Source organism: Papilio polytes, unplaced genomic scaffold (assembly GCF_000836215.1).
Source record: "Papilio polytes unplaced genomic scaffold, Ppol_1.0 DF821956.1, whole genome shotgun sequence".
NCBI lineage: Eukaryota > Metazoa > Arthropoda > Insecta > Lepidoptera > Papilionidae > Papilio > Papilio polytes.
In genome coordinates this window covers 627,841-643,190 of record NW_013527248.1, presented here as the reverse complement: position 1 = coordinate 643,190, position 15,350 = coordinate 627,841, and the positions used below count along the sequence as shown (strand labels likewise).

General features: G+C 36.1%; 1 protein-coding gene across 1 annotated transcript; it reads right to left on the bottom strand.

Moving 5' to 3' along the window:
- Positions 1-595: 595 nt before the first annotated feature.
- On the bottom strand, positions 596-9,924 carry LOC106107548 (cleavage stimulation factor subunit 1). The gene is made up of 11 exons (XM_013288425.1): positions 9,734-9,924; positions 9,035-9,121; positions 7,819-7,922; positions 6,522-6,676; positions 5,922-6,013; positions 5,197-5,335; positions 4,527-4,687; positions 3,591-3,741; positions 2,225-2,318; positions 1,583-1,733; positions 596-705 (listed from the first exon to the last, which is right to left on the bottom strand). The coding sequence occupies exons 1-11, from the start codon at positions 9,808-9,810 to the stop codon at positions 615-617; spliced, it is 1,302 nt and encodes a 433-aa protein (XP_013143879.1). The 5' UTR covers positions 9,811-9,924; the 3' UTR covers positions 596-614.
- Between the last annotated feature and the right edge of the window lie 5,426 nt (positions 9,925-15,350).

Below are 15,350 nucleotides of genomic sequence, written 5' to 3'. Positions count from 1 at the left end.
CAAACATAATCTTCCACGAGAAGCAACAAGTGTAATTAATACGTAAAAAGTATCACCTTCTGTTCATTTTGTTTTTTTCATTTTTATCTCCTAATGGAGTTGTTTTTAGTAATCTAAAAACAACTTTAGACAACAAAGATTTACGAGTATTATCAATCAATGGTTCTTTCAAATTGACAGTGACAGGCCGTGACGCGAGGTTCGTATGCAAAGAAGTGACGTCATGGGACGTTTTGGGGGGAAATGAAAGAGTTGTTTTTATTTACGTGTTTTTTTATTGAAATAATGAGTATTATATTTTATACTATTTTTTTTCGTGTTCATACATGGTTTATCTACAAAATAAAGGCTATTCCAAAAATTAGGAAACATCCCCATTGCTGACATCTTAGGCAACAAAGAAGAGTGTTTAAGCTTTATTATAATAGTATAGTATAGGAGTATAGATAAAAATCCAAAAATACAAATCTTTCCTCTTTATAAAATTAGTTTCTTCAAAGACGAAGTCAAGGGCAAAATAGCAATAAAACACAAAAAGTTCAAAATCTTTATTTCAACACAAATAACCTTGAAATTTTTTAATTTTTTTATTTACTTTTTATTTATATAACAAATCAATGTGTATTTCTTCTATACCAGAATCTTGCTCTGTAATCGTCGCTGCAAGTTAGAAACGCCGGAGCAGTTCCAGAATGTACTATATACCTGGAAATAAAATTAAAAAAAAATAAAAACAAGACACGCAATAAAAACATGGTAACTCTATCTATCTCTTTCTAACTTGTACAATTTATTGTCTATCTCTTTCTAACTTGTACAATTTATTATCTGTTTCTTTCTATCTTGTACAATTTATTATCTATCTCTATCCAACTTTTACAATTTGTTGTCTATCTCTTTCTATCTTGCACAATTTATTATCTGTCTCTTTCTATCTTGTACAATTTATTATCTGTCTCTTTCTAACTTGTACAATTTATTGTCTATCTCTTTCTAACTTGTACAATTTATTATCTGTCTCTTTCTAACATGTACAATTTATTATCTGTCTCTTTCTAACTTGTACAATTTATTATCTGTCTCTTTCTAACTTGTACAATTTATTATCTGTCTCTCTCTAACTTGTACAATTTATTATCTGTCTCTTTCTAACTTGTACAATTTATTATCTGTCTCTTTCTAACTTGTACAATTTATTATCTGTCTCTTTCTAACATGTATAATTTATTATCTGTCTCTTTCTAACTTGTACAATTTATTATCTGTCTCTTTCTATCTTGTACAATTTATTGTCTATTAGTGTGCTTTGGCTTAAGGCCAATTTTAAAGTATTTGCAGTTTGTCGTTTTTGGTACGTTAGTGTATAATAATTTTGCGGTTTAATGCGATTTTTTTGATTACATCAAGCTGCACAGGTTAATAATAAATCGCTGTACATATTAAGAAAAAAATATCTATGTAAAAAAATTCAAACACATATGTTCGCGATAATCTCCAAAACGGCTGGACCTATTTCTACGGGACTTTCACACGAAGGTAGCTAACATATATGGGAATGTTATAGGGTGGTTTTTTACATTACCTGACAGCACCGTTGTGTCCCAGAGACATTAAATTACATCTATTAGCGGACCGTGAGTGCCAAGTGCATAACGACGTCGTGGCCTCATCGGGGAACATCACATAGTCCTCAGTATGGTTCATTATGGCCTGGGCCTGATGTTCCTGTTTACCTGTAAGGGCCAAAAAACATATATATATAAATACATACTAGCTTTAGCCCGCGACTTTGTCCGCGTGGAATTTTAAAAAAAATCCCTATGTGTTCTAGAATTTTCTCTACATCTATACGTAATTTCCTAGAAATCCGTTTAGCCGTTTAGGCTACAAACTCTAAAAAAACATCCATCCATCCAAACTTTCTAAAGAGGAAAGATTTATATTTTTGTATGTATTGAAAAAACTCAAAAACTACTGGGACAATTATAAAATTCTTTCACAATTAAAAAGCTACATTATCAGCCAGTAACATAGGCTATACTTTTAATTATTTTTAAATTCCACGCTAACGAAGTCGCGAGCAACAACTAGTATTATTATAAAGTGGATTTTTTTGTATTTATGTATTCGATTCACATAACTACCCCAATTTAAATAATTCTTTCACCGTTAGAAAGGTAGCTTTTCTGCGAGTTACATAGGCTACATTTTTTTATTTCCTTACCCGTGGTGCCAGCGCCAGTGTACTGTATCAGACACCTGCTGCTGGCCAGCTCCCACAGCTTGATGGAGGAGTCCAGTCCAGCAGTCAACAGGTACTGGAATACACAATTGTAGACATATGTAAAGATTTTGTGCAACAAGGTGTTAAAAAGGGGTTTATTAGTGTGCCATGAATACGCAAGGAGGCGTATAAGCGGATGTGTCATTACTCTCCCAAAGGTTTGCGACGAGTATTACCAGGTGTGTCATTATTTTTCCATAAGTTTCCAACGAGGTGTATTAGCAGGTGTGTCATTAGTGTTATGAATATGCAAGGAGGCGTATTAGCAGGTGTGTCATTATTGTTCCATAAGCTTGCAACGAGGTGTATTAGCATGTGTGTCATTAGTGTTATGAATATGCAAGGAGGCGTATTAGCAGTTGTGTCATTAGTGTCACGAATTTGCAAGGAAGCGTATTAGCAGATGTGTCATTACTGTTCCATAAGTTTGCAAGGAGGTGTCTTAGCATGTGTGTCATTAGTTTCACGAATATGCAAGGAGGTGTAATAGCAGGTATGTCATTAGTGTCAAGAATTTTTGCAAGGAGACGTATTAGCAGGTGTGTCATTAATGTCACGAATATGCAAGGTGTATTAGCAGGTGTGTCATCAGTGTCACGAATATGCAAGGAGGCGTATTAGCAGGTGCGTCATATTGTTCCACAAGTTTGCAACGGGGTATATTAGCAGGTGTGTCCTTAGTGTTATGAATATGCAAGGTGTATTAGCAGGTGTGTCATCAGTGTCACGAATATGTAAGGAGGTGTATTAGCAGTTGTGTCATTAGTGTCACGAATTTGCAAGGAGGCGTATTAGCAGGTGTGTCATTACTGTTCCATAAGTTTGCAACGAGGTGTATTAGCATGTGTGTCATTAGTGTGTCACGAGTTTGCAACGAGGTGTATTAGCATGTGTTATTAGTGTGTCACGAGTTTGCAACGAGGTGTATTAGCATGTGTGTCATTAGTGTGTCACGAGTTTGCAACGAGGTGTATTAGCATGTGTGTCATTAGTGTGTCACGAGTTCGCAACGAGGTGTATTAGAAGGTGTGTCCTTAGTGTTATGAATATGCAAGGTGTATTCGCAGGTGTGTCATCAGAGTCACGAATATGTAAGGAGGCGTATTAGCAGGTGTGTCATCAGTGTCACGAATATGTAAGGAGGCGTATTAGCAGGTGTGTCATTAGTGTCACGAATATGCAACGAGGTGTATTAGCAGGTGTGTCATTAGTGTCACGAATATGCAAGGAGGCGTATTAGCAGGTGTGTCATATTGTTCCACAAGTTTGCAACAAGGTGTGGCATGTGTGTAATAAGTGTGTCAACCTTGCTGTTCCTGGTGAATGCGACAGAGCAGACTTCAGCGCCGTCGTGTGCGGCGAGGAACGTATTAAAGCACCTGTTGGAGACGGTGTCCCATAACTTTACTGTCCCATCAGCACTACCGCTAGCAAAGTATTTACCGTTAGGGGAAAATCTGAAATAAATGCGATATATAAGTTAGACGACTGAACACTGGTCAAAGGACAACTGAAAAATATACAACAAGTGGTTATGACCTCCTATCATATATCTTCGAATAAGGGTCATCGCACATTCACCCAGATGCCACTACCGTTTTGTTTTTTTTTTCCGAACCAATTTTATTTAAGTTAGATAAAAATAATTTATTTTTTTATGGTTTGTAACTAGTTGTCATAGAGGAATATTGCTTTTCACTTTCGTGACCGATAGGGTGTACACTTTTTTCCGGGCTATGGGGAAAGTTCCCGGTATAGGGAAATATAATGATATAAAATTTAGCAAAACGTTATGTATTTCCCGCCTGCACGAAGATATAAAGTAAAAGTTCACCTCCGAGACGATTTAGGGGTGTCAATTGTGTACATTAGTAAATTGAACCGAGAAGTTGAATAAGCGTTAACCTTTATTCAGTCTTCAAACACAAATGACAAAGACTCATACTAATATTATAAATGCGAAAGTTTAGATGGATGTTTGTTAGAGTTTGTAGACTAAACTGCTGAACGGATTTCGATGAAATTTGGTATAGATGTACAGTCTGGAAGAACACATAGACTACTTACTTTTGTTTTTTTTAATTCAACGCGGACTGAGTCACGGGCGAAAGCTAGTAAAATTATAAAACATCAATAAAAACGTCAAAAAACATGCAGTCGCAGAAGCGTTTCTAACACAATACATTCTAAAAACAACTCTAAACATATAACACTAAGATTAAATTCGCTTTAATTCACTTACTTGATAGAATTGACCTGTTTCTTGTGATGATGCGAGGGTATGGGGCAGACGAAGCACTGGCTGGTGGTGACGTCATACAGACGTATCACCGGGTGCGTGGTAGAAGCTATCACGTGGTCTCCTAGAGGATGGAAGGATACGCATAGCACCTGCTCCGCGTCCTGGAATATAGATGGCGCTGTTTTAAATATTTGAAAAATACAATAGATGGCGCTGTTTTAAATATTTGAAAAATACAATAGATGGCGCTGTTACTAAAATGTAAAGATTCAGATAAATGGCGCTGTTATTAGACTTTTTAATTCCGATAGATGGCGCCCTTGCAAAAAATTGGAATATATTTGAAGATAATTTCGCCATTTTAATAAGATTGCCCATAAATAAACGGAAAGATACGAATTTCATTTTATGAAATGCATAAAGGTAGTTTAAAAAGAAAACCGTTATTGAATTTCGACCAATAAGCGACCAATATATACTAATTATTATTAAGAGGAAAGATTTGGATTTTTTATGTATTGAAATAACTTAAAAACTACTTGGCCGGTTTCGAAAATTCTTTCACCATTAAAAAGCTATGTTATCGCTGATATAGGCTATATTTTTAAATTTAATAACCAAAATCGCGAGCAACAGCTAGTACAATAAAAATACATAAAAACGTACTCACCGTGATAGATTTATAAGCTTTCTTTGCGGATGCCTTCGTTATATCGAAGAGTTTGATGCAGCAGTCCCTGGAGGCTGACACCAGGATCTGCTCCCGAGGGTGGAAGTCCAGGGCTGTGATCTCGTCCGTGTGGTCGTATCTAGGACAAAAAAAAACAGATTATAGGAATACACATGCTAGTAAAATTACCTAGTAACTGGCAAACCAGCTACTGGCAATGCGTTTACACTTGCCAGCTATTGGCAATGCGTTTACACATGTCAGCTACTGGCAATGCGTTTACACATGCCAGCTATTGGCAATGCGTTTACACATGTCAGCTACTGGCAATGGGTATACACATGTCAGCTACTGGCAATGCGTTTACACATGTCAGCTACTGGCAATGCGTATACACATGTCAGCTACTGGCAATGCGTTTACACATGTCAGCTACTGGCAATGCGTATACACATGTCAGCTACTGGCAATGGGTTTACACATGTCAGCTACTGGCAATGCATTTACACATGTCAGCTACTGGCAATGCGTTTACACATTTCAGCTACTGGCAATGCGTTTACACATTTCAGCTACTGACAATGCGTTTACATATGTCAGCTACTGACAATGCGTTTACACATTTCAGCTACTGACAATGCGTTTACACATTTCAGCTACTGGCAATGCATTTACACAAGTCAGTTACTGGCAATGCGTTTACACACGATGAATGACGGACTCACAGTGTTCTGATGACGGGATGACCTTGCTGCTCACGACCAGGGTCCACTTCCTCAGGAGCTGATTTAGCTAACATCCTTTCTACATCCAGTATCTGAAATTATCACATTTTTCGCATATCTATATTTATGATAATATTAGAAATATTTGTATTTTTATGTATTGAAGTAACTCAAAAACTACTGGGTCGATTTTAAAAATTCTTTCATCATTCAAAAGCTACATTTTCACTGAGTAAAATAGGCTATCTTACTAATATTATCAATGCGAATATTTAGATAGATGTATGGATAGATTGACGGATGGATAGAATGACGGATGGATAGATTGACGGATGGGTTGATGGATAGACGGATGGATGGATGAATAGACGGATGGATGGATAGAGTGACGGATGGATAGATTGATGGATGGATAGATGGACTGACGGATGGATAGATTGACGGATGGATGTTAGAGTTTGTAGTCTAAATGACTGAACGAATCTCTAAAACACAAAGGCTCATTTTTTCTCATTTTTTCGAACCACGGAAGTTAGTATCTTATAATATGCGGTTGAAGTGACCAGCAATTTGTTAATTGAACGTCTGTCAGATTGTAACCTTGATGCTGGCGTCCACGCTGCCGGTGGCGACGAGCTGTCCGCAGGCGCTGAAGGCTCCAGCGCGGCACGCCATCTTGTGTGACGTCACGTACGCCGTCTCGTACGTCGCCGGCTCCGGGGCCAGCGAGGACGCGTCCATCTCGTACTCTAAATCTATACAAGGTGGTCCGGACAATCAAAAAACATAGAGGATGCAGGTTATATATATATATATATATACTAGCTGTTCCCGTGCGACTTCAATTAAATTATGAAAATTTTATTTTGTTGTTTACATTTGTCAAATTATCAATAGCAAATGTCAAACTGACAAACCTTGGCAATCTTGCTTCCTTGACGTTGGCACCAACTTATGGTCTCTTTCCCACATTAGGGTTTTTATACAAAATCATTACCCCTAAGTTTAATGACGTGAAAATATATAGCCTAAAGCGTGATCTAAGTGTAGGGCTTTTTATTAAAAAAAAAATTATTCATAAACATGCTGTAATTGCTGATATCTTAGGCAACAAAGAAGTGTGTGTTTATGCTTTATTATAATAGTATAGATATATATATATATATATACAGTAGTACTTCGATAACTTAAAAAAATAATAGGAAGGGAACACTTCCTATCAGAGCCCAAACTCTCTACAACAAAGACCCTTGATAACTTAAAATATTTTGTGTTTCCTTTGGACTTTAACTTATCGAGGTTTTACTGTACAAGCCGTTCCCGTGCTACTTCATTCCCATACAATTTTAAGTTTTATTTTATTATTTACATGTGTCAAATAATTGCAAATGTCAAAATACCAATTACCTTACTATGGCAATTTTGCTTCCTTGATGTTGGCAGCAACTTATGGCTCTTTCCCACATTAGGGTTTTTATCCATAATATTTACCTCCTAAGTTTAATGACGTGAAAATATATAGCCTAAAGCGTGACGTAAGTGTAGGGCTTTTCAGCGAAGTGACCGCTGCCCATACTTCCACAATTGCAGATGCGTTGCCTACACTTAATCGACGGAGACACACATAAAAAGTATATTTCTCCTTCCTAAAGATCTCTACCGTCAAATCTAATTTTCCTTCTCATCCTTTCATCTCAAAAAAGGGGTTGAAAAGGAAAGGGACCAAAATTCGGCCCCCGGCACCACACTATCAGATGAAACTTGGAATTGCTTAAACTTCACGCCTGTCTTCTGTGTGGTCGTGGTATTGCTGATGCTGACCCTACAGTTTGAAGGTTAAAGTGTGCACTACCACTGTTAAACTAAGTAATATTTATGATTTTCTTTGTAAATTTACCAAATCCAGTTGTCCCTAACAGATGTTCCGCCCCACTGGAGGCTGCAAGCCTATCCTTCCTGTCAGGCTCATGCTGAAGACCCACCATCATCACATTTAGCAGCCTGTGACACAGAAGCATTAATATTATTTTTTCTTCTATACTAATATTATAAAGAGCATCATTGGTTCAGTGGTTTGAACACTTGACTTGTAATACAGGTCTTGGGTTCGAATCCCGCCATGTACCAATGTGATTTTCGATTTTTCATATGTACATAATTTACCCGACGTTCTTACGGTGAAGGAAAACATCGTGATGCAAATATCGGCGAAGAAATTCAAAGATATGTATGAAGTCAACCAACCCGCAATGCAGCGTGGTTGACTATGGCCTAGTCACCCCATATTAGGGTAGACTCTGAGCCTCTCGGTGGGGACGTATAGTGAGCTGGTGATGTATAATATTATAAAGAGGAAAGATTTGTATTTTTGTATATATTGAAATAATCCAAAAACTATGGGGCTGAATCCAAAATTTCTTACACCATTGGAAAACTATTACCAGTAACATAGGCTACATTTTGTACTATTTTTTTTTAATTATATTGTTGGGTGAAAGGTTATTTGTTAAGCGCCATTAGGTAAAATGTTCACAAGAGCCATTTAAAGTCTTCATTTAAAAAAAAAACGGTTCTAGATTAAAATTACTATATTTCTGCATACTTCATTCTTTATTTTATATTTAATTTTTTTTTTTATAACATAAGGTGGCAAATGAGCAAGCGGCCACCTGGAGCCGCCAAAATGGCGAAGCGACCGCTGCCCATAGACATCCACGATCGCAGATGCATTGCCTACCCTTATCCAACAGAGGAAGAGACATAAAGAGGATATGGCCCCTTCCTAAGCAACTCCTCCACCATCAAATCCACTTCCCCTTCCCATCCTCTCCTTATAAGAAAAGGGTGGTAAAGAAAAAGGGACTTAAATTAGGCCTCCGGGTAATTTAAGTCCCTTTCTCTTTACCACGCTTTACGAAATTCTGAATATATGAGTTAATATAGTATAAAATGGCGCTTAAAACAAATACCCTTTCACCCGTCAATATGTGGACAAGGTTCCGAAGCAACAGGTTTTATTTAATAACACACTACTTGTAAACGTAGCTACCAAATACCCTTATGCTTCAGTTCACTATACATTCCTAATGAGGCTCGGAATCATAAGTACATACCTATCACTTGGAGGACAGGGAGGATCAGCATGAACCGCAGTGGTCAAACTTGTGGCTATCGCTTGAAATCCATCATAGTATAGCTGACTGAAAATATACATAAGAAAATTGTCAAGGGTATATTCAAAAATAGGTGATACATATGAATGTATACTAAATATTATACAGAGGAAAGATTTGTATTTTTGTATGTATTGAAATAACTCAAAATTGGGCCGATTTCAATCTTTCACTATTAAAATGCCATGTTAGCAATAGATAGAGAATAGAATGATGTAGAATCAAGATAGGTGTTTCAGAATCTATTCTGAAACACCTATCTTGATTTGGCTTTAGCCAAATAGAGGTCTGTGGTCTCTGTCTACACCTCTGGGTTATAGCTGTCAGTAATGTTGTATATATGAAAATACTATTTTATTAGCACAATGAAATTTTAGGTTACTAAAAATTTACTGTTAAGCTTCTAAAATAATTATTTATCTTAATTTACATATGAAATTTATGAAGTAAAATAGAAATATCATGTTTAAAATTTTCGACAGCATTATTGACTTATCTATATTTTGAATGGCTTTTAAAATCGAAATAACATAGATTACATTAACATAAGAATATTGTATTAAAATTAAGATTTGTATCATTTTATTGTCAACAAAATTAAAAATACCGTTTGATAATATCGAGAACATCTTTTCATACCTTATTATCATTCGATAGAGGAGTTCTCTATTTTTCACCACATTTCTGGTATCCACTTCACCGCTGTTTTCCTTCATTATAATACCAAGGGAGTTCTAGAAAGAAAACTTTTTGAAGCAAAATATTCTAAAACTGCAAAATAAAACGCCGCTCAAATCAAGCAAGTTTGACAATCTTGACATTGACATTTACGAAAACAAAACATTCCGCAGATTAAATATAAAAAGTACAAACGCAGATTAAATTTGAAATCTTGCATGGCTAGGCCGTTTTCTGATGTTGCCAATCGAAGTTTAAGAAAATAAACAACCTTTTGTACTGTTTTTTTTTTTTATTTTAGAAAGAAATTAAATTGCATCAATTTACAATTGACAATCATCGACGACTTCGACATCGACAAGGATTTTGGAAAATACCTTTATTTACACAGTGATTTGAAAATTAATTGATGTTTCTAAACATTTCCGCCAAAGTTAAATTTCTCCATAGAAACTTTCACTCCGACTTTAGACGTTTAGAGATAAATTTCATTATAGTATTTCTTAGTTTTTACATAACAGAAATTTTTGCACAAACTTTCAATTCAGTACTGTAAATAGAGATATTAAATTAGTTTATATCTGGATCATAACAGATTTTTTTAACTGAAAGTCTCAAAATAACAAATAACCAATTATCTGTCTTTACATTTTTGTTAACGTTTCTTATCATTCCTTTTTTTTTATAACATAAGGTGGCAAACGAGCAAGCGGCCACCTAAAACCGCCGAAATGGCGAAGCGACCGCTGCCCATAGACATCCGCAATTGCAGAAGCGTTGCCTACCCTTATACGACGGAGGAGGAGACGCACATAAAGAGGTTATTTCCCCTTCCTTTGCATCTCCTCCATCGTCAAATCGACTTCCTATTCCCAACCTCTCCTTATAAGAAAAGGGTGGTAAAGAGAAAGGGACTTTCTCTTTTAGGGAATTTAGGGAATTAGGCCTCCGGCACCACACTCATTAGACGAAACACGAAATTGCTTTCATTTCACGCGTGTCTTCTGTGTGGTCGTGGTATTACACCGGGCGCGCCGGCCCATTTGAGCTAAGATGTTAAAGCGGGCACTACCACTGTTAGACTCCTTAGTTACAATGTTCTGTGAAAGTTCATGATATGTTAGATATTACGATACAAATGACTTCCTTTGAAATATGGATTGACGGCCATACTAACAATACTTGTAAATTAATTTAAAACACACAAACTGAACTCCAATGCGACAATGCAAATATAACAAACGTTCCATGGTGACTAGAAAAACACTGAGCTTGTTGGCGATGGCGACTGAGAGCCTGAGCTAGCTTGGATAGTACACGTACGATGTACTAAAAAATAATGTTACTCGGCACTGTACTAAAAGTAACGTTACCAAACGGCTTCTGTTAATCGGACATTCGGCACTTTTAGTACAGTACACGACATCGGTGTTCGCTTCTTCGTTGTTTGATTTGATTGTATATTTGCTAGATTGAAGCATCCACCTTCGGTAATAAGAATCAAAAGTGGATAAAATTATTTATAACGAATTTTATTTTCACTAATAACATATATAAAGAATGCTTAAAATTTGATGTGAAGTAATCTATAACCTTCGTTATATTCTATTCATGATGTGTTCTCAAAAATCTTAAGTACTAAAGGTACTAAAAGTGTGTACTAGTACGTTTTCCTTGTACTAGGGTGCATACTTGCAGTTGTCGGATTAAGCCTAAGACTAGCCTTAGCGTTGAGACTGCGACTGAGCGCCCGAGCCACTCCTTGCCATGTATTCTAGAAAACTACCGCCCACTATTCCCTCCGTTTCCTATCTTCCTAACATTATTGTTTTTTTTAAATAACAATAAATAATATTGATAAATATGTAGGCTTACTCTATGCTCATGGCGAACACCGAGCACTGGTAGGGCGGCCATTTTGTCATTCGAGTCAGTTCGATTTGAGTCGATACAGAGTGCTTACGCGACTATGTGTTCGGTGGACGTCAATTCAATATCTTAATCGAAACATATCGTTACGATCTATAATTATTTAGTGGAAATATGAATTGTGATATTGAGGATTACGACTACACCAATTATCAAGACAACTATTTTGTTGAAATACCTAAGTACCACGCCTACAAGAAAATGTCATAAATCACCCAATATTACCTGATGTTAGTCGAAAGACTTCAAATAGATAAAATGACTTTTTAAGAATACAGAATATATCAAAATAGTTAAAAAGTATTAGCTTTTAACTAGCAATTAGGAAAAAAAATATCCTGAAATTGTGTATAAATAACAATCTTATAATTCACAATTTATTATGTAAACATTTCTACTGATTAACATTATCGTAATTTAACAACAAAAATTATTAAATTAAAAGTGATCTTCATTTCCCAGTTGCCAGTATAGAATTACCAAAAAAACATGGAAAAACTACCAACACATTTTATATCATGCAGCCACCGGCTGTCTAATCCACGACATATTATGACACCGTCTGGTGGTGATAACAATCCACAATTGCGAAGCGTGAAAAACTGTTGACTTTTTTATTGACACATGTTATCTCTGTTTTTTTAAAGCTATTGACAGTGACGACAATAGTCAATACGAGTGCTTCGACATATAATGTCGAAAATATAAATACAATCATTTGAAAATCCAAGGAACAAAAACCAATTATTGAATTACAAAGGAAAATACAAGCTTCAGTTTTCACGTTCGATATGTGAAAATATTACAAACTGATACGATTTTACCTTCTTCAAGAAAGCGTATATTTATTTTTTCAAGTTCGTTAAAAAATACACGACCTCTGTTGTGAATCCATCGATCACATGTTACCATAAAATTAAAAAAATCAAAACATTTAGTTCATAGACTTACGATCTTTCTAGAAGTGAGTTATTTCTTTCTTAATAGACCAAAAAATGTCCATGCGTGTCTATGATCACTTCTCTTATAAAACAAAAGCCAAATTAATTTACATAAAACCGTACCGTGACCGTAAAACCATGATTTTAATTAAATGTATCCAGCGAGCATTAGTAAAATCTGGAACAAACGCATAATTTACGCAACGCAGTTGTGTTGTGTGGCATAACCTAATATTCACTCTTCACGTAGTTACGTTTTAATTAACTAGGTTGACCCCTAAGGTCTTCAGGGCCAGGGGTCACGGTAGCGATTACCTATTTACACTTATTTTAAGATTTATCTTTATGTATTTGATAACGTACTAATTGGATTCGACAAATAATATTGTATACCAATTAAGAAACTTTTTAAATGTCACACCTAAACTTTTAGGTTATAATTCAATCTATACTATTATAATAAAGCATAAACACACACTTCTTTGTTGCCTAAGGCGTCAGCAATTACAGCATATTTTTGAATAATTATTTTTTTAATAAAAAGCCCTACACTTACGTCACGAGCTAAGCTATATGTTTTCATGCCAGCAAACTTAGGGGGTAAATATTTTGTATAAAAACCCTAATGTGGGAAAGAGAGCATAACTTGCTGCCAACATCAAGGAAGCAAAATTGCCATGGTTTGTCATCACGTCACGTCATTCTGACATTTGCAATTGATAATTTGACACATGTAAATAATATAATAAATTTTTCATAATTTTACGCGGTTGAAGTCGCACGGAAACAGCTAGTCTGTTATAATAAAACAATTGTTCAAAAAACGTTCGAAGTGAATATGCAAATTGAAAATGTTTTCAAAATAGTATTATATGTGTATATTTTTCGATTTTATTTTGCTTTTAATTAAGTCTGAATTTTGCCATAAACACAAACTTTTTTATAATCTATTTTAAAAAAATTCTGTAATAATGAAAGTCAAGTAAAGAACGACCTTAACCTACGAACTATTTATTCCTCTGTTTTTTGCTATTTAAATGCATGTTTACGCTTCCGTACAAATGACCTCTACTATTACAGATTGACCTCTAAACGTAACATGTACCACGCCTTAGTGATCACCGCGTGATATTATCTTATTCGTGTATTTATTGATCTTGAGGTCAAATATTATAGTAAAAAGGTCAATGGCTTTACTGTATTTATGAAAATGAAAAGTATGGTCAAACGAAGATATCTGAAGCCGTAAGAGGAGCTGCCAATAACCTCAAGACTAAAAATTACTAGGCATTATAATCTGTGGTATTTTATGTCTGTTTGATTATCGCAATTTTGGCGCTGATTTATGATATGCTAGTCTTCGCTACTGATTCCATCATCGTCATCGTCAACAGCCTTTATCTGCCCACTGCTGGACATAGGCCTTCCCCAATGCCTTCCACAAAATGCGGTCCTCCGCCTTCCGCACCCAACGACTTCCCGCCGTGCGCACTAAGTTGTCGGTCCACCTGGAGGGAGGACGATTCCGCCAATGAGTTATTAAAAAAACAAAAGTAAGCAGCATACGTATTCTATCTTCTACGTATATGCCTTTCATCAAGATTTGTTTAGCAGTTAAGGCTACAAACTCTAACAAACATCCATCTAAACTTTCACATTTATAATATTAGTATGAAATAACATACATTGGAGACTCACCTCAAGTTGCATATATAGAATTGTTGCAGAATAAGATTTATCTAATCCTTTATTTTAAAATCTCACTAATATTATAAATGCGAAAGTTTAAATGGATGGATGTTAGAGTTTGTAGCCTAAACGGCTGAACAGGTCTGGAAGAACACATAGGCTACTTAGTTTTTTAATTCCACGCGGACGATGTCGCGGGCGAAAGCTAGTATTACATATATTCTTTCTACTAATATTATAAATGCCAAAGTTTAGATGGATGTTTGTTAGAGTTTGTAGCCTAAACTGCTGAACAGTACTCGATGTAATTTGGCATAGACATAGAGGATAGTTTGGAGCACATAGGCCATACATACATTGGATGTAGATAAGTTGGGCCCAGCTTATCAAAAATAAGCAGTGTCGAAAACAACACGGTGCAGAGGGTACCGGTGCGTTCAACTGGAGATCCCGGGACCCTCAATTCGCACCTGAGGACGGCCACCGAGGGGGTTTTTAGGGTGTAGAAATCTCACATAACCCTGTCTTTTATAAATGACAGGGTATCTTTCGAAGATTCCCCCCATTACCAAAAAAAAGGCCATACATACATTACAAAGTTAGTTAATAGTGGTAGTGCCCACTTTAACATCTTAGCACGAATAGGTCGGCACGCCCGGTGTAATACCACGACCACACAGAAGACAGGCGTGAAATGGAAGCAATTCCGTGTTTCGTCTGATGAGTGTGGTGCCGGAGGCCTAATTTAAGCCCCTTTCTCTTTACCACCCTTTCTTATAAGGAGAGGATGGGAAGGGGAAGTGAATTTGGCGGAAGAGGAGATACAAAGGAAGGGGAGATATTCTCTTCATGTGCGTCTCCTCCTCTGTTGGATAAGGGTAGGGAACGCATCTGCAATTGCGGATGTCTAGGGCAGTCGCTTCGCCATTTTGGCGGATTCAGGTGACCGCTTGCTCGTTTGCCACCTTATGTTATAAAAAAAAAAGTTATAAAATAAAACGAAGAGAAATATAAAATAA

Bases quoted from the DNA above. Each gene is read 5' to 3' on its own strand.
- LOC106107548 (XM_013288425.1), bottom strand. From the start codon at position 9,810: ATGAAGGAAAACAGCGGTGAAGTGGATACCAGAAATGTGGTGAAAAAT. The intron at 5,336-5,921 runs GTGAGTCCGTCA...TTTTTGTCCTAG, and splicing joins CATCCCGTCATCAGAACACT to ATACGACCACACGGACGAGA. The intron at 706-1,582 runs GTAATGTAAAAA...TTTTATTTCCAG, and splicing joins GGACACAACGGTGCTGTCAG to GTATATAGTACATTCTGGAA.